The sequence below is a fragment of the Canis lupus genome, chromosome 15 (genome assembly GCF_003254725.2).
Source record: "Canis lupus dingo isolate Sandy chromosome 15, ASM325472v2, whole genome shotgun sequence".
Classification (NCBI taxonomy): Eukaryota; Metazoa; Chordata; class Mammalia; order Carnivora; family Canidae; genus Canis; species Canis lupus.
In genome coordinates this window covers 39,258,344-39,283,391 of record NC_064257.1, presented here as the reverse complement: position 1 = coordinate 39,283,391, position 25,048 = coordinate 39,258,344, and the positions used below count along the sequence as shown (strand labels likewise).

Here is a 25,048-nt window from a genome sequence, read left to right as displayed (position 1 = left end):
TAATTCTTCTTCAGAGTTAAGACTAGTTTACAGGATTTCTGACTTCTAATCTAGGTTTATATATATATTTCAATCAGTTTGGTTACTATGTGCCAAAGGAATCTCATTCTATATAGTACATATTTTTTTTTCTAATAAAACTATAAAATTCTTTATCAGCAATTTAAACCCTAACCTTCTAGATACTTAGGAGTGGAACTACAAGGTTATGTTTAACTGTGTAATTTAACTGTTCATTATCAAAAATTTCAAATATACACAGAAATAAAGAGGAGAATACATTGAATCCCCACACACAAAGATCTATGTTTAGTCCTTATATTTCATCTCTTTGTTAAGCAATCCAACTTTAAAAATATATCACTTTTTAAATAATTGTAAATGGGGATCCCTGGGTGGCTCGGCGGTTTTGCGCCTGCCTTCGGCCCAGGGCATGATCCTGGAGTCCTGGGATTGAATCCATGTCAGGCTCCCTGCATGGAGCCTATTTCTCCCTCTGCCTGTGTCTTTACCTGTGTCTCTGCCTCTCTCTCTGTGTCTCTTATGAATAAATAAATAAAATTTTTTAAAAAATAAATAATTGTAAGTAATATATCTTATGATTTTTAAAAAAAGAAAATGCCAAAAATAAAAAATTGCCCACAGCCTACAATTTAGAGATGACTTCTGCTGAACATAAATGTATGAATTTGCTAGGACTGCCATAACAAAGTACCACAGGCTGGGTGATTTAAAAAAAGAAATTTATTTCCTTCTAATTCTAGAGACTCTAGATCAAGTGTCAGCAGGGTCGTTTCTTCAGAGAGCTCTTCTTTGCTTGTAGATGGCTATTTTTCACGTGTGTTTCCTAGCGATGCCAATCATATTGGACTGCGGCACACCCATATGAACTCATTTTTACCGATTGCCTTTCTAAAAGCTCTGTCTCTAAATACAGTTAGATTCTGAGGTGTACCCTGAGTTACAACTTTAGCATATCAATTTTGAGGAGACACAGTTTAGACCATAACCATAAATATGTTGCTAGTCTTGTTTTTAATATATGTGTTTCTATTACATATTTTATTTACATCTTAGACTTTCCCTTTGATATGAGCATACTCCAGGTTTCTACAGGTTTCTTTTATTTATTTATTTTTTAAAAGATTTTACTTATTTGAGAGAGAGAGAGAGAGAGAGTGAATGAGCACGAGTGGGGGAGAGGCAGACGAAGCAGGCTCTCTGAGCCCACTGAGCAGGGAGCCAGTGGGGGGCTCCACCCAGGACACTGGGATTATGACCTGAGCTAAAGGCAGATGCTTAACCAACTGAGCCACCCAGGCGCCCCGCTACAGGTTTATTTTAAATAAATATCTTTAATAACTATATAATAATCTATTTCATGAGTGTCCTCTGTTAGAAACTGTGTAGATTTTTCTACTTAGTGCACCAGGTTTCTTTGTCTGTCCCAGATTGCAGAGCTGAGTTTTTCTTTCCTTCTTTACTGTAGCTCTCTAGTCCTCTCTCTAGCTTTCATCATCACTCAGTCTGTAGTCTATATGAGAGGCGTCCCCCTTCCTTCCCTCTAGAGTGTGATGTGATCTTCTCAGTATCCCGCTGCCTTTCTATTTTCAAATACAAGCACCTCCACATCCTAATTAGATGTCTCTATTGGACTTGAATTACAATTTTTCTACCTTTGTTTCTGTCTTGATAAAAACTTACAGACTTTTTATTACTTTGTGCTTAATACCATACACAAAACGTAGTTGGCATTCAGTGAGTCTTCGCTGAAAGAAAATGAATGAATGAATGAACAAAAAAAAGAAGAAAGGAAGGAAGGAAGGAAGGAAGGAAGGAAGGAAGGAAGGAAGGAAGAAAAGAAAGAAAAGAAAGGAAAGAAAAGTCCTGTTCAGGACATTGTAATAACGCTGTCTCTTTCCTGATATCCTGTACTTTGGGTTTATTTTCCTAAATTATTATTCTCAAAAAGTTCTAGATGTGCATGCTATTTGTTATACTAGAAGTAAATAGGTCTGAATGTTTAGGAATAAAAAAGATTTTTAAGATGGTCCGAAAAAAATGGCTTTTATAGTAGAAGCAAAAGGGTTTCAGGAAGTGATATACTGTAAATATGAATATATGAATATTAGTTTAATATAAATTAGCAATAAACTATTACCTAACCTCTGAGCATTCTAATATTTGAAGGGAGCTATGAAAAAGAGTATATTCCTTTTATTATTTACTAGATACTTGATATTTTACTTTGCACCAAGTACTATTCTAGGATTTGGTTTAAGTGGAAAATAAAAGTACCTGGCCCCTTCCTCTCAAAGAGATCTGCCTTGTTTACTACTTGGTTCTCTTGTTTTAGAGGATTTGGATTAACATATACATAGTAAAAGTCCTTATGAAATACTGATTAAGGACCACACCTTGATGTAATACATCATCAAGAAGGTAAGGTTTTTGAAGTTTGTTTCTTGGTGACTATACCATTAGGAAAAGAGATCTAAATAGTACTTTCTGCTTACACAGATAGTTTTAGATTAATATATTTTCAGTTAGTGAAGCATAGAAAAATCTTGTTTTGTCTATTTAAATGTGTTTGTTATCATCCACATGTGTCACTTTAATTTTATATTTTCAAAACCTTATCTTAATTTAAAAAGAATAATAACTGTTAAAAATGTTTTCTCTCATGGAAGATTTAGACTATCTGTTCATTAAATATTAAAAAAAATTTTTTCTCCACAGTTCCATCTGCCAACCTTTATAGCCAACTGAATGCACTGCAGTTTACTGTGGATGAAAGAAGTATTCTATGGTTAAATCAATTTCTGTTGGATTTAAAACAGAGTCTTAATCAATTTATGGCTGTATACAAGTTGAATGACAATTCAAAATCTGATGAGCATGTTGATATTCGAGTTGATGGCTTAATGCTAAAGGTACCATGTAAACAAGTGACTGCAATAACAAAACCATCTTTCTTTCTTCCTTTCCTTTCCTTTCCTTTCCTTTCCTTTCCTTTCCTTTCCTTTCCTTTCCTTTCCTTTCCTTTCCTTTCCTTTTCTTTCTTAAGATTTATTTACTTACTTTAGAGAGAGAAGTGAGGGGAGGGGCAGAGCAAGAGACAGAGAGTCTCAAGCTGACTCTGCACTGGATGCGGTGCCCAAATGGGAGTTAATCTCATGACCCTGAGGTCACAACCTGAGCTGAAACTGAGTTGGGTGTTTAACTGACTGTGCTACCCAGACACCCCACAAAACCATTTTTAGAGAAGTTAGCAGCAATAGCAATAGAATTTCCAGGATTTAAGATGGAGGCTCATATATAAATCAGCTTAATTGTATCTTAATTTTGATTTTAAAATTTCAGTTTTAATTTTGGTTTTCTTTTTTTTTTTTTTTTTGGTTTCCATTTCAGAAAGTTTTAAGAGACTACTATCTTCCCCTTCTTTCTTTACTTTCTTTTTATTTTATTTTATGTTGTCACTGCTCATCCGTTTGGAGGTAAGCAGAAATAAAATTTAAATCAGTCATTTTTTTTCCCTACTTTTTACCAGACTGGATAAAATTTTTCTTTCAAAAGTAGTAATTAATATAATGAAACTAGTAAATTAGATTTGGATTTTATTTGTTCACAGTTATTCTATTATTGATATCCAAAGATAATAGAAAGTTGCTTTGTATTACAGCCAAGTAGAGGATCATCTGAATTCCATGAATATTTAAACTTTAAAGGAGGGAAATTATTTATTTATTTATTTGTTTGTTTATTTATTTATTTATTTTAATTTTTATTTATTTATGATAGTCACAGAGAGAGAGAGGCAGAGACATAGGCAGAGGGAGAAACAGGCTCCATGCACCAGGAGCCCGACGTGGGATTCGATCCCGGGTCTCAAGGATCGCACCCTGGGCCAAAGGCAGGTGCTAAACCACTGAGCCACCCAGGGATCCCAGGAGGGAAATTTTTTAAAAAACAGATACTATAATGTAGTTAATAGAATAAGACTTGGACATGGATGAAAAGTTTCAGTTTCTAGGTGTGTTGCTGGTACTCTAAATTTCTGTAATTTTTTCTCTGTAAAATGAGGTTATGAATAAACATACATTGCAGAAATGTAAAGATCTTCTCAAAGATCTTATATTCAACATAAAAACACATTTTATAACATTTACAATTTACTTTAAGACAATCATATAATGATCTTTACACTATCAATATGCACAGTTTTAAAACCAGTCCCTTGGAACTCTTTGATGTGAATATTTTGAGGACTGAGGTTAGTAATTTCTGAAAAATTATTTTAGGAAGTAGTTTGACCTGTACTCTTATTTTCTTAATAATTTTATCCCTGAAAAGTCATTGTAATGACATGTATCCAGTCATTCCATTTATCCAGCCAGTCATCTTCCAAATCTCTTGGGTTTAAAATATCCTAACAAAAAGTTCTTTTTTCCAAACTGAGCATTTGTATACTTAGGGCATAGTAAGCTTTTCGTAATACTGATTTCATTTAGTTTCCTTTTCTGTTGTTGTTTGTTTTGTTTTGTGATATTTTGTATGCAAATTTACATATTATGTTCACTATTCATTATTTATGGATTTTTTTTAAGTTGTGTTTTTCTTAGTGGTTAATCAGTTAAGTCCCTTTTACTTGGTTTAATGAAAGTACTTGTGGGGAGAGAGTATTTTTTGTCTGGATAGGATAGGAAAGTAGTGTTTTGGGGGGAAGCACCAAAAAGAATTCCTGAGCTAAATTATGTTCGTGATTATTTTAAGATGTATGGATTTATAAGTTAGATTAATGTTTTTTCTCTTGTAGTTTGTTATTCCTTCAGAAATGAAATCTGAATGTCATCAAGATCAACCACATGCAGTTTCTGTTCAGAGTTCTGAAATGATTGCCACAAATACAAGGCATTGTCCAAACTGTCGACATTCTGATCTAGAAGCTTTGTTTCAAGACTTTAAAGATTGTGATTTTTTCAGTAAAGCATATACCAGCTTTCCCAAATCTGGTGACAATTTTAATCTTTTGCATCCAATCTTCCAGAGACATGCTCATGAACAAGATACCAAAATGCATGAAGTTTATAAAGGAAATATTACTCCCAAGTTGAATAAACACACTCTTAAAACTTCTGCTGCCACAGATGTCTGGGCTGTGTACTTTTCTCAATTTTGGGTAGATTACGAAGGGACAAAGAGTGGAAAAGGGCGTCCCATAAATTTTGTAGACTCTTTCCCTCTTTCCATCTGGATTTGCCAACCCATAAGATACGCATTGTCACAAAAAGAGCTGCAGTCTTATAATCAAGGATCTCTAAATACATCACAAAGCGAATCTAGTGATCTGACAGGCCGACTGAAGCGGAAGAAGCTCTTGAAAGAGTATTATAGTACAGAATCTGAGCCCTTGACAAATGGTAGTCAGAAGCCTTCAGATACATTTCTAAGATTTTCCTCCTCATCAGCAGATGCAGATGTTCATGTCCTGGTTCACATTCATAAACATGTCAGTATGCAGATCAATCACTACCAGTATCTGCTCTTGCTTTTCCTCCATGAGTCACTTATTCTGCTTTTGGAGAATTTAAGGAAAGATGTAGAAGCTGTGACTGGCACTCCTGCTAGTCAGACCTCAATTTGCATTGGAATTTTACTTAAAAGTGCAGAAGTGGCTCTTTTGCTACATCCAGTGGATCAAGGAAATACTTTTAAGTCTCCTGTTGCTGAAAGTGTGAGCCCAACAGTTCCTGATTATTTGCCTACAGAAAATGGAGAAATTTTGTCTTCAAAAAGGAAACAAGTTAGTAGTGGCATAAATCAAATTAGAAGTGTAACTATTAACCACATGTCAGACAACAGATCTATGAGTGTTGACCTTAGCCATGTGCCTTCAAAGGATCCTTTGCTTTTTAAATCAGCTAGTGATACCAATCTGCAAAAAGGTATTTCTTTTCCAGATTGTTTATCAGATAAAAATTTAGGGAAAATAAGTGAAGATGAAAGTAGTGGAATTGTCTGCAAAAGTATATCGGGAGAAATTGGATCAGAAACAAGTGACAAAAAGGATTCATCTTATACAGATTCAGATAGTGTCTTAAACCACAGAGAAGATTCACATTTGCTGTCCTTTGATAATGATGTTAATCAAAACATACTTTCAAATACTTTAAGTAGTAGAGGACATGAAACCATAGAGTCAGTCTTTAAAGGTGAAGATTTGCTTCCAGAGACAGCTTCACTCTCTGAGAACCTAGAAATCAATCAAGAAGAAGCACCCACAGTTAGAACACTTACATCGCAGTCATCTTTAAGGTAACAGCATACTATTGGAATTTGGAGGGGTTTTGGTTTTCTGTGCATATGTGTGTGATGGGGGCGTGTTTTATTTTTGGACAGAAAACCTCATACAAAATAAGGAGGCATTGTTAGAGTTAACGCATAGAAAATTAGATTTTAAAATGTGATGTTTTTCTAATAATTTTGTTAACAGTGGAAAGCCTAAGGAACGCATCCCACCCAACCTGGCTCCACTCTGTGTTTCTTATAAAAACATGAAGAGAAGCTCCTCACAAACCTCATTGGATACCATTTCACTTGACAGTATGATATTGGAAGAACAGTTGTTAGAAAGTGATGGAAGTGATACTCATATATTTTTGGAAAAAGGTAAAGCAATAGAAGTTTAAGAATTCATATTAAATATATAAATCTTAGAAGTGATGTTTAAGTATTGTTAGTTCTACCCAGTAATAAGGTATAGCCCAGAAAAAACTTATTTTATTTACATACATACATATATAATAATACAAAGAGCATCATACCTAACTTTCTAATGGTTGTTCTATTGCTTCTTTTCACCAGATGTTTCTTCTTTACGGCCACATCCAGCAATTACTTGTATATAGTCATTTAGGGCATAAAGCAAACCACATGGATGCTATTAGCTTCTTGTTATAGAGACTCCTTTATGTAAAATTTTGGTTAGATGGGCTTAATTTGCATGATGGATTCTCATTTATGGTGGTCTATGACTGGAATTTTTCCAGACTGAATCTGCTAATCTCTGTAACCAGGATTCTGGTACAGAGTTAGGAATGATGGACCTACATAATACCTGCATTTATTCAGAGGCAACTAATGCCCTAGTAAGACCACTAGGAATGACTGAGAGTATTAAATGCATCCCAATCACTAAGACATCAGGGACTTTGTAAACAGGAATGAAGCATGGGCCATAGCTAGAGATTAGTTGCCAGACACTGAGGTAGAAGAGACCAGAAGTGAATACAAATTACTTTGTGAATGAAGGGTAATAGGCATATTATTGATGATGTTGAAAACAGCTTAGAGTAAGGAAATGCTTGTAGCTTCAGAAACTGAGGCTTAGAGAAATTAATGTACAGTTAGGAACTCAGCTAGATGGACCCAAGAGTCTAAGCGTTTACCCAATCAGTATGTTATACTAGATTCTCAGACTTGGGAAGCAATTACCACATGTATGAGAGAGGGACTGATAATGGGTCCTAGAACTCTGTTCTAGAGAGTTAGGCACAGAGAACTGCTAGGCACTCTGTTGCCTAGTTCCGCAGCTCCCCATACGGCTTATGATCCTGCCTTAACAGATTTCTGCTTTATGATCAAAACATACTTCATAAACAGTGTTCCTATAGAAAATATGCTTAATTGTTCTTTTTATTTATTTATTTATTTTTATTTGTAATAGTCACAGAGAGAGAGAGAGAGAGAGAGGCAGAGACATAGGCAGAGGGAGAAGCAGGCTCCATGCACTGGGAGCCCGATGTGGGATTCGATCCCGGGTCTCCAGGATCGCGCCCTGGGCCAAAGGCAAGCACCGAACCGCTGCGCCACCCAGGGATCCCCTTAATTGTTCTTAAAAAGCTTTAGTGATTTCCTTATTATTATTTCTAAAAATTAAATAATGAAAATGACTACCATTCAATATAGAAAACTTGGAGAATATATACCAACAACTACAATTTGGAAAATAAAATAACCCAAAGTCCCATAATTAGTGATACCATCATTTATTCTATGACTTTGTATATACATTTGTATATATATATATATATATATATATATATATATATATATATATATATTTGGTATCATACTATATATATGATTAACCTGCTTTTTATCACTTTTAATCATTTTCTAATACTTAAACTCCTTTGAAAATATTTTTAAAGTCTATATTAAATTGTCATGAAAACGTACCATGACTTTTCTTTTTAAAAGATCTGATTGATTGATTGATTGATTGATTGAGAGAGAGAGCATGTGCATGAGTGAGGGGAGGGGCAAAGGGAAAGGGAGAAAGAGAATCCCACGCAGGCTCCACACCTGGCATGGAGCCCAGGATGAGACTCCAGGTATGCTTGATTCCACAGCCGTGAGATCATGACCCCAACTAAAATCAAGAGTTGGGTGTCTAACCACCTGAGCCACCCAGGTGCCCCTGTACCATGACCTTTTAATCATTTTCCTGATACTGGATGTTTAGATTGTTTATCATTTTCCATGGTTATAAAAATGCTATAATTAATATCATTGTTCATAAATTTGTCTGCATTTCTAATTACTGCCTTTGAATAGATTCTAGTAGTAGACTGTTTTTTGCATCTTGAAAATATAAGAGGACTGATTCTGTGTGTAGCTTTATTTATTTATTTAAAGTTATTTATTTATTTATTTATTTATTTATTTATTTATTTATTTATTTATTTATGGAGGGCAGGGAGAGAGAATCCTGAGCAGACTCTGCACTGAGTGCAGAGCCAGACACAGGGTTTGATTCCACCACCCTGACTGAGATCACAGCCTGAGCTGAAACTAAGAGTCCAGTGCTGAACCGACTGAGCCACCCAGGCACCCCTGTGTAACAGTTAAACGACATATGACTATAAATTCCTAGTTCTCCTGAACCATAATATCCGAGGAATTGATTTACATTAGGAAAAGACTCTTGTTTTTTGTGTTTAAAGTATTGGTCTATGATGGACACAGAATTTTTTTAAGATTGTCTTTGACCACAGAGTTTGAGAAATAATGAAACATACCATACTGATAAATTATGACAGGTAGGTAAGAACGGAAGATGATCACACTGATAATAGTGGCATTAACCTCATGTAGATGATAATTAGACATTACTATAAAATAATTGAAAGGGGAAATGCAGTGGTTAAACTGGGACTATTCCGGATCCCTGGGTGGTGCAGCGGTTTGGCGCCTGCCTTTGGCCCAGGGCGTGATCCTGGAGACCTGGGATCGAATCCCACGTCGGGCTCCTGGTGCATGGAGCCTGCTTCTCCCTCTGCCTATGTCTCTGCCTCTCTCTCTCTCTCTCTCTCTCTCTCTCTCTGTGACTATCATAAATAAATAAATTAAAACCTTTAAAAAAAAAATAAACTGGGACTATTCCAAGTGAGGTAGCATAGCAGGAGGTGAAAGCTGGCTAACTAGAAACCTGTTACTCCAGCACTGCACCAGCAATGGGCCTGTGGTCAGTGTTTCACATTTCTTTTCAACCTAAGTTTAGCGCTTTCATATCTCCATGATTGTAGAGATTGATTGTGGATATTATTTCCTATTATTTGCTAGCTAATAACAATTTAATTTGTCAAAAAAATTTTAATTTGTCTTTGCCTATTGTCTTTTAAACAAGCCTTTGCTTGAGAAAGAGTTGAGGGATATCCCATATTGGTTAGATAAATGTAATATTGTTGGATCATGTCTAAAACTGATTTTAATTTGTTAGTTTATTTCTTTATTACTTCAGGTATTAAAAAGAATGTGACTACAAATTACCAGAGCCTTGGAGAGAGTGCAAATGCCAGTGCAAATCTACCAAATTTTGGTGAAACCTCCCCAGATGCCATCAGTACAAATTCAGAGGGTGCTCAAGAAAATCAAGACTTGGTAATCATTTCAGAGATGTTCTGTGAAGAGAAATGCTACCACTTTTATTTCATATTTAATACATGCACGTTTTATGACAATATATAAAGTGAATTGCCATAGTCATAAGTGACTCACTTTACTCTTTCTATTCTTGAAACTTCTTCCTTTCCTCTTGGTGAATTGTTTTTCTCTGAATTTCACTTCTTTACATCTGTTTTTCTCACACTGAGGAAGGGAGGTTCTGTCTTTTCCATCTTTTATTTTTGGCCTTTATTGTAGTGACATTTAAATACATTTTGAAAATGAGTTTGATGGGCAATAGTAATCAGTTCTTATGAGGAACTTCCTACAAAAGAAGTATGTTGCTGGTTAAAGCCCTTTCCACCCAGTGAAGTATTCCTACAGATGACTTAGAAAATGTGTTCAGCCTTCAGTGAAAATAATTTCACACAGAAATGTCATATAATCTTTGTGACCTAAAAAAATTCTCTCTTGACTGAATAGAAAGAAAGCTAAAGAAAAGCTAAAGTTTGTCACTATAATGTATAACCATGTTGCATTGGTCAGAGTATATTTTTGGTTATATTAGGTCACATTTGTGTTTTTAGAAGTTATAATAGTTTCCTGTTGTCATTTCTTAAATTGTGTTTTGAATTACTTGGTGTGCTAATATTTATTATGCAATCATTATTAGATGTCAGTTGTGGTGTTTAAAATTACTGGTGTTAATGGGGAAATTGACATCCGAGGGGAAGATATGGAAATCTGTCTTCAAGTGGACCAAGTGACACCAGATCAATTAGGCAATATCAGTCTTCGGCATTACCTTTGTAATCGTCCAATAGGTAAGACTTAAATATGATTTAACCTTGTTTTGTTTTTATACATATGATTCCTTAGCAGTTCTATCTTTGGTATAATGGATTCAAGGACAAGTCATATTTGTTTATAATAATGTAAGAGATTTCTTTTAGATTACCTTATTTTCATAAAGTATTTTGATTGTTAGAAATATAACATGTTTCTAATTTCCTTTTGTTTTCTTTATTAAGGGCCATTTTTTTTAGTCTTCTTGTTCTTTGATGTAATAGGTTTAAGAAAACTGAGCTCTTTTCTATATGAAAAGAATAACAAAGTAATCCTAGAATGTCAAACTTAGTTCTATGCTGGAATTAATGTCAATTTTTGTATCATTATCTTGCTTAAAACCAAACATTTCCTGAGTCCGGCATGGTACTTGGTATTTGGAAAAATCATGTATCATGTTCTTATGGTCCTTCATTCTGAGATCAACACATTCACTTGGACGTAGAGGGATATAAACAACAAAACATGCAGTGTATGAAGAGGAAACCATATGAAACCATCTCTTTTTCAAAGTTTATATGAAGTTATCACTCATGGTTTTCATTCATTTGAAGAAATTAATTTATTAGAATAAATCTTTTTTTTTTAATTTTTATTTATTTATGATAGTCACAGAGAGAGAGAGAGGCAGAGACACAGGCAGAGGAAGAAGCAGGCTCCATGCACGGGGAGCCCGATGTGGGATTCGATCCCGGGTCTCCAGGATCGCGCCCTGGGCCAAAGGCAGGCGCCAAACCGCTGCGCCACCCAGGGATCCCTAATTTATTAGAATAGTTCTAAGCTTTTAAAATGACAGTGTTCATTTTTAAAGTCTTTAAAAAGTCACTGAGCTGTAATATTTTTCTTTGCTATATATATAGAATGCTAAATCTGATACATAACATGTTGAAATACATAGTCCTGCATGATATCAAATAAATATGCTATCACCTCAATCCTGGGAGTTGCAGGTAAATGCCATTTGTTTTTAAATCAACATTGTAGAAAAAATTGTCTCCTGGCTTTTTTTTGTTGTTGTTGTTAGAGATTTTATTTATTTATTCATGAGAGACAGAGAGAGAGAGAGAGAAAGAGGCAGAGACACAGGCAGAGGGAGAAGTAGGCTCCATGCAGGGAGCCCGATGCAGGACTCGATCCCAGGTCTCCAGGATCATACACACACTGGGCCGAAGGCAGCACTAAACCGCTGAGCCACCCAGGCAACCCTCCTGGCTTTTTTCTATGTATAGACTTTGCAGTTTACAATGTATCTGTTAAAAAATCTGTTAAAAAATTTCAGGAATTTTCTGTTAGAAGTATAAATCCCAATAGCATGCAAAATAGAGGAAGCTAAAGGTTTCATAGTGAACAAAAGAAATTTCAAAACCTAGACCCTGTTCTATTCCCAATCCAAACACTTTTCAAATTGTACACTCTCAAGATTACTTCCAGTTGCTCAGTTGTTTTTACTTATTTTTATAGGTCACTTAGTACCATGTCCTATTACTTTGTTTCATGTTGCTCTTAACTAAAGAAATCATTTTGAAATGTCTAGTATGTGTATGGGTTGTATAGTCAGTACTAATGCCTTCTTTTTCTCAACTGTCTCTATTGGTTGTCTAAAAATAAACAAAAATCAAGAAGGAAGAAAGCAAAAGGAAAAGAAAGGAGCAAGGGGAAATGGGATAAAAGGAAAGGGAGAAAAAATAGTTTAGCTTGAACATCTCAAACAATAAGCCATATGAACAGAGGTTGATCTGTGGTTTGTAACTGCTGTCACTTTGACATGACCAATCAAAATTGCAAAGTTGTTTTTGCTTTTGTTTGTTTTTGTTTTTCTACAATGTGTGGATTTGGAGTCCTTTAATAGGAAGACTTTTATGTAATATTTTCATAGCATGAAAGGTAGAAGACAGGAATTAGTTTTGACTAATGAAGATTTTCTTTGGTCTCCGTTCCAAATACTCTTTGTTTGAAGTTATTTCTGGCTCTCAGCTCCTTAGAGTGAGTAGGTATCTCTCTCTCTCTCTCTCTCTCTCTGTATAGATATGTAGATAAATAGATAAAAGACCAAACAAAATCACATTTATCAAGTTGTTTCTAATTACTTTTATTATTAGACTAATTGTTGTTTGTCTTGATATAGAAAAGAGCACTAACCATCATCAATTTGTGGCTATTTTATCTTTTATTTAAAAAAAAAGTCTGAGTTCTTAATTGTTCAAAGAATTCTTTAGAATTTTATGTGGACTCTTCTTATATCTATATTATTTATTTATGTTGAATGTTAATCTATAGTACTAACATCGTACCTGAAATAAAGTTGTAAAAACAACTCTTCATTTTGAGTTGTGTATGGAGATCTATCCTTGGTGCATAAATATAAGTATGTTTTATTTCTTACATCCCCTTCCCTTCACAAATATTTATACGTTTGACATTTTGAAGACTAAAGTATTCACGTCCATGCTGAGGAAAAACAAACATCTCTCCATCACGAATTTAATTAGTAGGGTCTTCTTATGAAGACCAAGACTAATAAATTCAAGACTTCAGTAAAGTTTCACTTTTCCAGAAAATTCAGTTTCTTTCTTAACTCATTGGGTTCTGTGAATTGTGAAACTGATCATATTTATTTCTTTGCTGCTACGAAGTTCATTTTTGTTGACCTGTGATACAGAAAAGTAAATAATGTGTTTAGAGTTATTAATCTTACTACCCATCCTTACCTTTTCTATCCTTTTCTGTCTTGTGTATTTACTTTTCTAATTATTTAAGGACCCAGTATTAATGAGGAAAATGCAAAACTTAAGGTTTTTGTTACTTCCTGAGAAATAGCTTAAGAAGCATTTTAAATTCTATGATTTTTTTCAAGTTTGGGTTGTGTATGGTATATTGTATATGTGTAAGTGTGATTTAAATGAAAGGTAAATATTAAAACTTTAAGACATTATTGCTTTAACATTGTACTAAGTGACAATAATGTCTTAATGACAAATAGTTGGGAGTGACACTTCTGAGTAGTGCTACAAATTCTAATTTTTATGTGTTCTTTTGCCATAGGTTCAGATCATAAATCTATAATTCATTCCAAATCCTCTCCTGAGATTACCCTGAGATTCGAGAGTGGGCCTGGTGCTGTAATACACTCTTTGCTTGCAGAAAAGAATGGATTTCTGCAATGCCATATAGAAAACTTTAGCACTGAGTTTTTTACATCTACTCTTACTAATATTCAGCATTTTTTGGAAGATGAAATGGTTGCAACAGTGATGCCAATGAAGATACAAGTTTCTAACACAAAAATCAATTTAAAAGTATGTTAATAAGTATTTTTATATTTTCATGTTATAAATGTTCACTTTGCCTACCTAGACTTTGATTCATGTCTAAGAATGTGTCTCCTCTATGATATATACTCATTTAGCAGTTATTGAAATGAATCTGTGTTCTTTGTGGGGGAATGATGAAGAGATCCTTAGAAATTAGAAAATATAAAAGTAGAATGGGCAGTTTTTTCACCATATCATCTGAAGCTTCTGAAGATAAGTTTCCAACTCACTAAAATTATCCACTGAAGTAATGTTGTTAAGAAAATGATTAACTTTATCATTTACTTTAATAACAATATTCTGATGCCATTTCTCTTTTCTGTAGGATGACAGTCCTCGTAGCAGTACAATATCCCTGGAACCAGCTCCTATAACTGTTCATATTGACCATCTTGTGGTGGAGAGAAATGATGATGGCTCTTTTCATATCAGAGGTATATATCAAAAGCATTTAATTGAATACCTGCTGAAATTTAAAATTAAATTCTTTATATGATGATTGCTTACTCATACTTACTGTTTATAGATATATACATGTGTTAGTAGATGATTGAGGGACACTTTTAGTACCTTGGAATAAAATATTATCTATGATCCTTTTACTTCAGAAATAACTTATCCACAGTTCATTTAATACCTGTTGTACAAATGTGTTTTGAATGAAAGTGACAGAGGCTTTTATGGTCTTACATGGCTCTTGAGCTTACTTGGGTCTCTACTTGATCTCTTTCTTTTTTTTTTTTTTTTTTTAAAGATTTTTTTAAAACTTATTTATTCATGAGAGACACAGAAAGAGGCAAGACACAGGAGAAGGAGAAGCAGGCTCCCTGTGGTGAGCCCGCTATGGGACTCGATCCCAGGACCCCAGGATCACGACCTGAGCCTAAGGAAGACGCTCAACTGATGAGCCACCCAGGGATCCCTCTACTTGATCTCTTTCTTAGTTTTGTCTCCCAGTGTTCTTTTATATATAGTCAACCAACTTCAGTATACTCCCTGTAGTGGAATTTTTCGTGCAGTTTTCCCTCTCCATTTTACTTGCCTTGTTATTTCTCTTTAGAATTGTATGTTTCCTTTCTAGGTTATCTCAAGCTTCTCCTTTTCAGTCATCTGTTCTTAATACCTGATGTGACTTCTTACAATTCTTCGGTAGTTATTCTCCATGCATTAGTTACTTATAGTATATTGCTATATATTTAGTTCTGCTTTAATACCTTGATTTAAGAATTAGTATCTCCAGTCTAACAAGATTTTTAAGGTCTCTAGTATCAGGACTATATCTTACAAAGTGGTATGGAATAGAGGAAAGAGCTTGGTAGACTTAAGTATTCTAGTCTCACTCCAGTCTAGCTACTGGAGAGTGAAATATGAGGGACTTATCTATGCATCTATTTCATCTATCAGAACCTCATGAAATGACATGTATTAAAAGAATAAAATCATAACAGTACTACAAAAGAAAAAGAAGTACCATCAGTGGGGTCAGAAATCTGTAAAAGAGCACAGAGAGCAAACCAGAAAAGGCAAAACCTGAAAAATCTGGAGCCCTAAACCCATTTCAGAGAACTATTGCTAAGGTAGGAGCAGTTCATGGGGATCTCCTAATCAACAAGTCTACCCTTCTAGAGTTTGGGATCAACTAGAGCAAACAAAGAAACTGGCCTAACAAAGATAAAAATGTCAGCTTCCTTTCTGATGTAAGTTCACATGGGGCACATAGCTTAGGCGTAAGAAGATAGGTTTGCTGTATGTCTCTTTCCCCCAAACATATTAGGTCCCAAAACTGCAGGTCTGTCTTATAAAGAAAGCAGAATACAATGCATCTTTTTTGTAGACAATGCTCATACCAAAGTGAGGAAAGACTGAATCACACATTTTTTCTGAGCTCGTCAGTCAGGTAGATGATACACTGTGAATAAGTGAGAAGGCCGAGAAAGTACAGGAGAATATTCTCTTCAAAAACAAGAGAAATCTTCCCAACAGAATGTTGAAATTAGAATAGATCCCTGAAGCAATAGGGTGAACAATCTAGGCACTTCTTTTTGAGACCCTTTCTGTGCTTCTACCAAATAGCAAACTTCAGTTAGGTTTGCATATAACTAGAATCCATGGAGGGTAGCTTCTACAGCTGCCAGGTCCTAGGAAGTGAATGATTGTGTTATATCCAGTTGATACACTTTTGGTAACTCTCACCTCAGCAGCACTACCTCTCCCTTCCCCCACTCCATCACTGGATGTCACACATCGAAACAATATCCATAATCTTAAAGAAAATGGGTTAAGCATACATCCAAGAATTCTCAAACATTTGATTGTAAACAGGCAGTAGTCATAATTGTAAATGAGAGATATCCTCTAGCTAATTGAGTAGAAAAGGAGTTTTATAAAGGTTACTGGAATAGAATAAAGAGACAAGAAATAAACTCTTACATTTATGATTAACTGATTTTTGACAATGGTGCCAAGACAATTCAATGTGGGAAATAATAGCCTATTCCACAAATGGTGCTGAAACTACATGATATCCACATGAATGAAGCTAGACCTCTTCCTTACATTATCCACAAAAATGTATTCTTTGTAGATCAGAGATCTTAAAGTAAGAGGTATAGCTATATAAAACTCTTAAAAGAAAACATAGAAATAAATCTTAATGACCCTGGGTTAGGAAGCCTTCTCAGATACCACACCAAAAGCATATATGACAAAAGAAAAATGTAGATGAATTGGACTTCATCAGAATTTAAAACTTTTATGCCTCAAATGATACTGTCAGGAAAATGAAAGGACAGCCCACAGGATGGAAGAACATTTAAAAGTTATATATCTGATAAGGGATTGGTATCCACACTATATAAAGAACTCAAAAACTGAAAAAGATAAGGAGCCGGCCTTGGGCAATGCCATGCCGGGTCTCCTCCTCCTTTCGTACTGATTAGCTGTGGCGCCATGAAGACCCAGAACCCCATGGCTGAGGTGGCCTAAGCCCATGTGGCCCTGGCAGTCAACATCAGCATGGCCCAGGGGCTGCAGGACATGCTGCAGACCAACTTGGGGCCTAAGGGTACCATGAAGATGCTTGTTTCTGGTGCTGGAGACATTAAGCTTACTAAAGATGCCAGTGTACTGCTTCATGAAATGCAAATTCAACACCCAGCAGCCTCCTCAGTAGCCAAAGTATGACATGGTGACATCAACTGGTGATGATACCAGTTCCAATGTTCTAATCATTGGAGAGCTACTAAAACAGGCGAATCTCTACATTTCTGAAAATCTTCATCCCAGAATAATAACAGAAGGATATGAAGCTACAAAGGAAAAGGCACTTCAGGTTTTGGAAAAGTCAGAGTAAGCAAAGAAATGGGTAGGGAAACACTTAGAGATCTGGCCAGGACATCTTCACATACTAAAGTGCATGCTGAATGTGCTGCTGTCTTAACAGAGGCTGTAGTGGACTCCATTTTGGCCTTTAAAAAAACAAGATGAACCTACTGACCTCTTCATGTTTGAGATCATGGAGGTGAAACCTAAATCTGAAACTAATACACTTAGAGGTCTTGTTTTGGACCATGGAGCATGGTGTCTTGATATGAAAAAAAAAAAAAGAATCGAAAATGCATACATGCTCAAATGCAGTGTGTCATTATAATATGAAAAACAAAACATGAATTCTGGCTTTTTTTTTATAAGCATGCAGAAGAGAGAAGCATGAAAGATGAAAGAAAATTCATTGAAGATAGAGTTAAAAATAATAGAAGTAAAAAAGGACATCTGTGATTCAGATAAAGAATTCATTGTAAAAAAAAAAAGGAATTCATTGTTATTAATCAAAAGGGAATTGACTTTTTTTCTTTGGAAGCATTTGCAAAAAAAGAAGGCATAGTAGCTCTGTGTAGAGCTAAAAGAAATATCGAAAAGCTGAGTCTTGCTTCTGGAGGGGTAGCTCTCAATTCTTTTGTAGATCTTGTCTATGAGTACACATTGGGAGAAGAGAACTGTAACAATCCTCACTTTGTCACACTGTTGGTTAAAGGATCAGATAAGCACACACTCACTCAAATCAAAGATACAATAAGGGATCCCTGGGTGGCGCAGTGGTTTGGCGCCTGCCTTTGGCCCAGGGCGCGATCCTGGAGACCCAGGATCGAATCCCACTTCGGGCTCCCGGTGCATGGAGCCTGCTTCTCCCTCTGCCTATGTCTCTGCCTCTCTCTCTCTCTCTCTCTCTGTGACTATCATAAATAAATAAAAATTAAAAAAAAATCTTAAAAAAAAAAAGATACACTAAGAGATGGCTTGACGGCTTTAAAAATGCTGGTGATGAGGGCTGTGTAGTTCCAGGTGCTGGAGAGGTGGCAGTGGCAGTGGCAGAAGCCTCGATTAAATAGTAGCCCAGGATAAAGGGCAAGGCCCATCTTGGGAGTTCAAGCATTTGCTGATGCATTGCTCAGCCCAAGGCTCTTGCTCAGAATTCTGGTTTTGACCTTCAGGAAACACTAAAGTTCAAGCAGAACATTCAGAATCAGGTCAACCCGTAGGTGTGGACTTGAACACAGGTGAGCCAATGGTAGCAACCACAGTAAGCACATGGGATAACTACAGTACAAAGAGACAGCTTCTTCACTCCCGCACTGTGATTGCCACCAATGTTCTCCTGGTTGGTGAGATTACGCAAACTGGAATGTCTTTTCTAAAAGGTTGAATTGAGGCTTCCCTTGTTGTCATCTGAATCATGAAGGCCCTACATAGTGATCCTAAGAATATAGCTGTGGAATTTTTGTCCACACTTCAAGTGATTTTAAAAAGCATTTTCTTTTCCCATATGAAAGAAAGAGAACACGGACACTTAAATTCTGAAGTTCTGAAATTATAATTAATCAGTATTTTTTATATTGCACTGCAGTGTACACACATTAAGCAGGCCTTTTTACCCAATAAACAGAATGTTTGCTTTAGCTTCAGTGATAAAAAAAAAAGGTACCATGTTAGATAAGTATATGTTATCTCATTGTTATAAAATGTTCCTTGAAAACAAACAAAAACTGAAAAAGATAACCCAATTTTAAAATAGGCAAAGATGAACAGATATTTCTCTGATGAAGATATAAAAATGGCTGGCCAATAAGCACATGAAAAGATGCTTGACATCATTAGTCATTATAAAAATGTAAATCAAAGCCACAATGAGATAACACCTTCAAACCCACTAAGATGACTAATCAAAAAGACAGATGATAACGAGTAGTGGGAGGATGTGCAGAAAGTGGAACCCTCCTACGTTGCTGGGCTTGTAAAATGATGTGGGTGCTAGGGAAATAATTTGGCAGTAACTCAGAAAGTTAAACCCTTACTTATGACCCAGCAATTCCACTCAAGAGAAGTAAAAACAGAGGTCCACTCAAAAACTTGCACATGAATGTTGATGTTCACAAGAACAGTATTCATAATTGCTCAGAAGTGGAAACAACCCAAATATCATGCTATGAATGGACAAGGAAAATGTGATATATGCATGCAATTATTATTCAGCAATAAAGAAAATGAGGCACTAATACATGTTACAACATGGAAGCTTTGAAAACCTTTTTGCTAAATGAAAGAAGCCGATCATGAAAGACCACATACTGTATGATTCCATTTACCTGAAATGCCCAGAAGAGGCGAATCTGTAAAGACATGAAGTAAATTAGTGGCTGGTGGGTGGGATTGGAAAGCATTGGGGACAGACCGCTAATAGGTACAGTGGATTTTAAAGGTGATGAAAATATTCTAAAAGTGATCGTGGTGACAGTGGTACCATTGGTAAGCATACTAAAAACCTATGGATCACACATTCTAAATGGATAAATGGGACACATGAATTATTTTTTTAACAAAGCTCTTAAATATATTTTAGAATCATGAGAGACCTGGGGAACCAGGCCCAAGGTTTACCTCCATGCCCCCAAACCACAGCACAGTGTAATCTGGTGTGGTAGGAAACACTGCTGCCTGACACTGGACACTTGATTTTACATTTTGCATTACTGTTACTATTGTTGCATGAATTCAGCTTTATTGCAGCTGCTGCAGTCAGCAGAATTTGAGCTTTTATACTCAGGAACTTGACCTTGCTTTTGCTGTCATTGCTGCCCCCTAAAGAGAAAGTTCTCTTCCTTTCCTTCTTTAGTATCTCAAGGAAATCTAGGGTGAGTACAGTTTTAATGGTAATATCTGGGTCACATGCATGGTAAGGAATCTGGAAATTTCAGTAGTATTTTCTAACATTTATTGAAGGAAACAAATTTTACTCCCAAAAAGCTCATAAAATATGAAATTCTTCAAATACAGAAAAAGATTTTGATGTTGCTTGAATAGGTGGAATACATGACAAAATGCCTACTTCAAAAATCAGTAAAAGACAAAAATAAATAAATGAACAATACAGTTGATGCTAAAGAAAAGTGGAGACTTTTACAGATACATGATAGGATTTTGAATTCATAAATTTAAGAACAAGCTCTTATGGGAAATCTTTGAGACTTAAATCTTGTCTTTGAAATAAAAAATAATAGTAAGTTGTGTGTCTTCTGCCTTTGTTTCCCTACACTATTGTAAACCCAGCAACCAGAGTGCCATTTTCAAAATATAATTTATATCAGATAACTTCTCAGCTAAAGACTCTCCACTGGCTTCCTTTCTCAAACCAATTAAAATTACCAAGTTCCCTCTAGTGGCTGACAAAGTCCCATATGATCTTGTTCTTTGCTTTTTTCTGTCCTTACCTCTTGCTGTTCTCCCTCTTTGCACCATTTATTCCTGTCACCCTGGCCTCCTGTCTGAGACATGCTCCTGCCTTGGTATTTTTACTTGCTGCTACTTTTGCCTGGAATTCTCTTCCCTCAGATATCTTTATGCCTCACTTAATTACTTTTTTTTTTTTAAGATTTTCTTTATTTGACAGCGTAAGCAGGGGAAACAGGCAGAGGGAGAGAGAAGCAGGCTTCCCACTTAGCAAGGAGCCCGACATGGGGCTAGATCCCAGGATCTGAGTTGAAGGCAGATACTTAACTGTCTGAGCCATCCAGGCGCCCGTTCTTCATTACTTTTTGCGAGTCTCTGGTCCAGTCTTCCCTTATAGAGATTTTCGTCCACCCATCCTTCTATCCTCAACAGCTCCTTTCCCCGCCCTAACCCTGGTTGATTGTTCTCAGTAAATGCTTAGAATCTTTTTATATACTATATTCTCTATTTGTTAGGTAGAATATGTTACATGAGAGCAAGAATTCATTTGGTACATAGCTATCCCTAACTCCTAAAATACTTACTGTCTTACCTAGTAGATCTTCAAAAAACATACTTGTTTAATGACTGGGTGGATAAAGACAGCTTCAAAACAATGGACACAGCTAAAGATTGAATAGGCTGTCTAGAACAACAATGTCCAGTATAATTTCATGCTCATGGAAATGTTCTGTAATCTATAATGAGTTGGCTATTGAGCACTTGAAATGTGGCCAGTGGAACCAGGGAACTGGATTTGAATTTTACTTAGTATTTAATCAGTTTAAATTTTAATGACCACATGTTGCTAAATGACTGCTATTTGGATAGCACTGATATAGAAGACTGAACAAAGTGTATTCTAATAGAGGGGAGAGAGTAAAAACAAGTTTTAAAAGTACGGTAAAAACATTAAGATAACCATTAAGAAAGACAATAGGGAAAGAATGAAAGGAAAATAGAGTGGCAAAGTGTAGGTCTAGCAAAACACAGTTCAGTGTGCAGGGGATATCTTGGCCCATGGGAACAGGGAAAGAAGTCTAGGGGAAAGGAATTAAAGATTCTGAGGGGGGATCCCTGGATGGCGCAGTGGTTTGGTGCCTGCCTTTGGCCCAGGGCGCGATCCTGGAGACCCGGGATCGAGTCCCACATCGGGCTCCCGGTGCATGGAGCCTGCTTCTCCCTCTGCCTGTGTTTCTGCCTCTCTTTCTCTCTCTCTGTGACTATCAAAATAAAGAAGATGTGGTTTATGTATACAATGGAATATTACTCAGCTATTAGAAATGACAAATACCCACCATTTGCTTCAACGTGGATGGAACTGGAGGGTATTATGCTGAGTGAAGTAAGTCAGTCGGAGAAGGACAAACATTATATGTTCTCATTCATTTGGGGAATATAAATAATAGTGAAAGGGAAAATAAGGGAAGGGAGAAGAAATGTGTGGGAAATATCAGAAAGGGAGACAGAACGTAAAGACTGCTAACTCTGGGAAACGAACTAGGGGTGGTAGAAGGGGAGGAGGGCGGGGGGTGGGAGTGAATGGGTGACGGGCACTGGGTGTTATTCTGTATGTTAGTAAATTGAACACCAATAAAAAATAAATAAAAAAAAATAAATAAATCATAAAACGGGAAAAAAAATCAAATAAATAAATTAGTTTAAAAAAATTTTTTTTTTAAAACTTAAAAAAAAAAAAAGATTCTGAGGTGTACTGATAGAATAAGAGGGCATCTAGTAGGAGTAACATATCTTTTTTTGACCCATGGTATTCAGGAGGGCACATACATAGACACACAAGAAGGACAGAGCCAGAAATTCTAGCATGTGTCTAAAGAGTTCTAGAAAGAGAACAAGATAAAAAGAAATAGAAAACATAAAGAAGTAATGAAATGTCTCAAATTTGAAGGAAGAAACAAGCCTTCAGATTGGTAAAGCCAACTTAAATGCAGAGCGAAGTGAGTGAAAACTCTTACCTGGACGTATTGGTGACATTTCATAATACTTATGAATATTAGGATAAAGAGAAAATACTTATGAATATTAGGATAAAGAGAAAAGTCTTAAAATTTTTTTAAGTTTTTGTCCTTTTGATGGAGGAAATTACACTAGATTTTGATAGAACAATGTGTGTTTAAATAATGTATGCTAATACTGTATATATAACCTTCGATGACCAAAGATAATGAATAATCTTTAAACCATTAGGACTGGGGAGAAACCTTGATGAAAATATCCAACCAATTGAACAAAAGCCACAGGGCACCTGGGTGGGTCAGTCGGTTGAGTGTCTGCCTTTGGTTCAGGTCATGATCCCACACTCCTGGGATTAAGTTCTCACGTCGGGCTCCCTTGTTCAGGGGGAAGTCTGCTTCTCCCTCTGCCCCTTCCCCTGCTTATGTTCTCTCTCATTTGCTCTGTCTCTCAAATAAATAAATAAATAAATAAAATCTTAAAAAATAATCTAATAAAAGGTAGAAAATTAAAAATGGAATAAAAAGGAAGCATCGTAAATAGAAAACATTAGAATACAGCACTGAAGCCATTATAGTAAATATGAATGATTTAAATTCACTTGTTAAAATAAAAAAATTTTTTAAAAAAATTCATTTGTTAAAAGACAGAGGTACTAAGATAGTGTTGGGGGAAAAATATCCAAGCATGTGTGGCAAGAAGATAGTCCTTCAAAATAAAATGACAAACACTGAAAATAGGTGATGGAAAAAGATATATACCAGACAAAGGTTAAGAAAAAGTAAATGAATATTAGCTAACATTAAATTTAAAACTAAAAGTAGAGAATGGGACAGAGAGGTGTTTTTTAGAGTTTGTTTTTTAGAGCATTTTTAGGTTTGTAGCAAAACTGAGGCAGAAGGTACAGAGATTTCCCATATACCTGCTGCCCCCACAGGTACATAGCCTCTCTCATTATAAACACCTTCTACCTGAGTGATACTTTTGTTAGAATTGATGAATTTACACTGACACATCATTATCACTCAAAGTCCATGTTAGAGTTATTCTTGGTGTTATACATTCTGTAACTTTAGACAAACATATAATGACATATATCCATCATTATGGTAACATACGGAGTAGTTTCACTGCCCCTACATTTCTTAATCTGTATCTTAAAGTTAGGTACATATTTTACCAATTGTGAACTGTATTTTAATACAGCAGCTAAAGGCAAAAGCAAATCACTGATCAGGCAAAGGTATGCATTTGCATGAAGATCATTTCAGTATGGAAATTCTGTTTGCATTTGTCTTTAAAGTTGTGTGAACTTCAAAAAAAATCACATCTAAATGAGTCCACTCTAATAAAGGCAAGATAATATCTTTTTATTATTTCATATGTCATCTCTCCCATTTGAAAACTAGAAGCCAATCTTTATTAGATGTATTACATTTTAAGAATATTTTTTGCTTACATCTTTAAAATGACACTTATTTGGTCTTTTCAGCAAAGCAGTTTAGGTAGTGATGACATGTTAGAAGAAAAGGCATATTCTAGATTTTTAAAAATATCTAAACTCAAAGTATTAGAACTCAGGCATCAAAATATCAAAACTCAGTATTATTTGAATTTAAATAACAGCTCTCATACATGTAAATTGTAGATAGACTTTTCAGAAACTTACTGGGATGATGGAAAAGTAGGTTGTGTTATTTAGGATATTAACACTGTACAAAATCCAAGATAATTTATTTTAACATTGTTTTCCACTGGCACTGGAAAGAGCATATTTTAAGCCAAAATAGGTATGCTTTGTTTTATATACTGTCTCATATTTTATTTTAATGTGTTTCCCAAAAGCAGTGTCATGAAGCAGATTGTTAATGTTTGATGATTGATGTTATTTTTCTTGTGATGTGGAAATTAATTGCTTTAGTGTATGAAGTATGTAATGTAACATATAGCCTAGTATACCACTCATATAGCTGGTAGGATAATGTATTATAAATATAAGTCAAACTAATACATCAGACATGATAAACCACTATTAACAATTTTATGTGCTGCTTAGAATTTACAAAGGTTTTGGGGGATGATTTGAATGGCCTTTCTCAAACAGCCGTTTAAGAAATGGCAAGATATATTGTTTTTTTTTCCCTCCTTGAAGCAGATTTATTTAACAAGAAAAAGCATTGAACATAATCTTATTGGTAGCTATTTCA

General features: G+C 35.4%; 1 protein-coding gene and 1 pseudogene across 4 annotated transcripts in view; both read left to right on the top strand.

The window, feature by feature from the left end:
* Positions 1-25,048, top strand: part of BLTP3B (bridge-like lipid transfer protein family member 3B) — a 97,565-nt gene that overhangs the window by 61,017 nt on the left and 11,500 nt on the right. For 3 of the 4 annotated variants that reach the window (XM_025439522.3, XM_025439523.3, XM_049093985.1), the window contains 7 exons: positions 2,740-2,933; positions 4,817-6,315; positions 6,494-6,669; positions 9,806-9,945; positions 10,622-10,772; positions 13,837-14,090; positions 14,431-14,539. In XM_025439522.3, the coding sequence (XP_025295307.1) occupies positions 2,740-2,933; positions 4,817-6,315; positions 6,494-6,669; positions 9,806-9,945; positions 10,622-10,772; positions 13,837-14,090; positions 14,431-14,539 (2,523 nt within the window). Of the gene's footprint in view, positions 1-2,739; positions 2,934-3,411; positions 3,498-4,816; positions 6,316-6,493; positions 6,670-9,805; positions 9,946-10,621; positions 10,773-13,836; positions 14,091-14,430; positions 14,540-25,048 lie in introns of those variants that run through there. The other variant, XM_049093986.1, reaches the window with a different exon arrangement.
* On the top strand, positions 17,055-22,367 carry LOC112654860 (T-complex protein 1 subunit zeta-like; annotated as a pseudogene).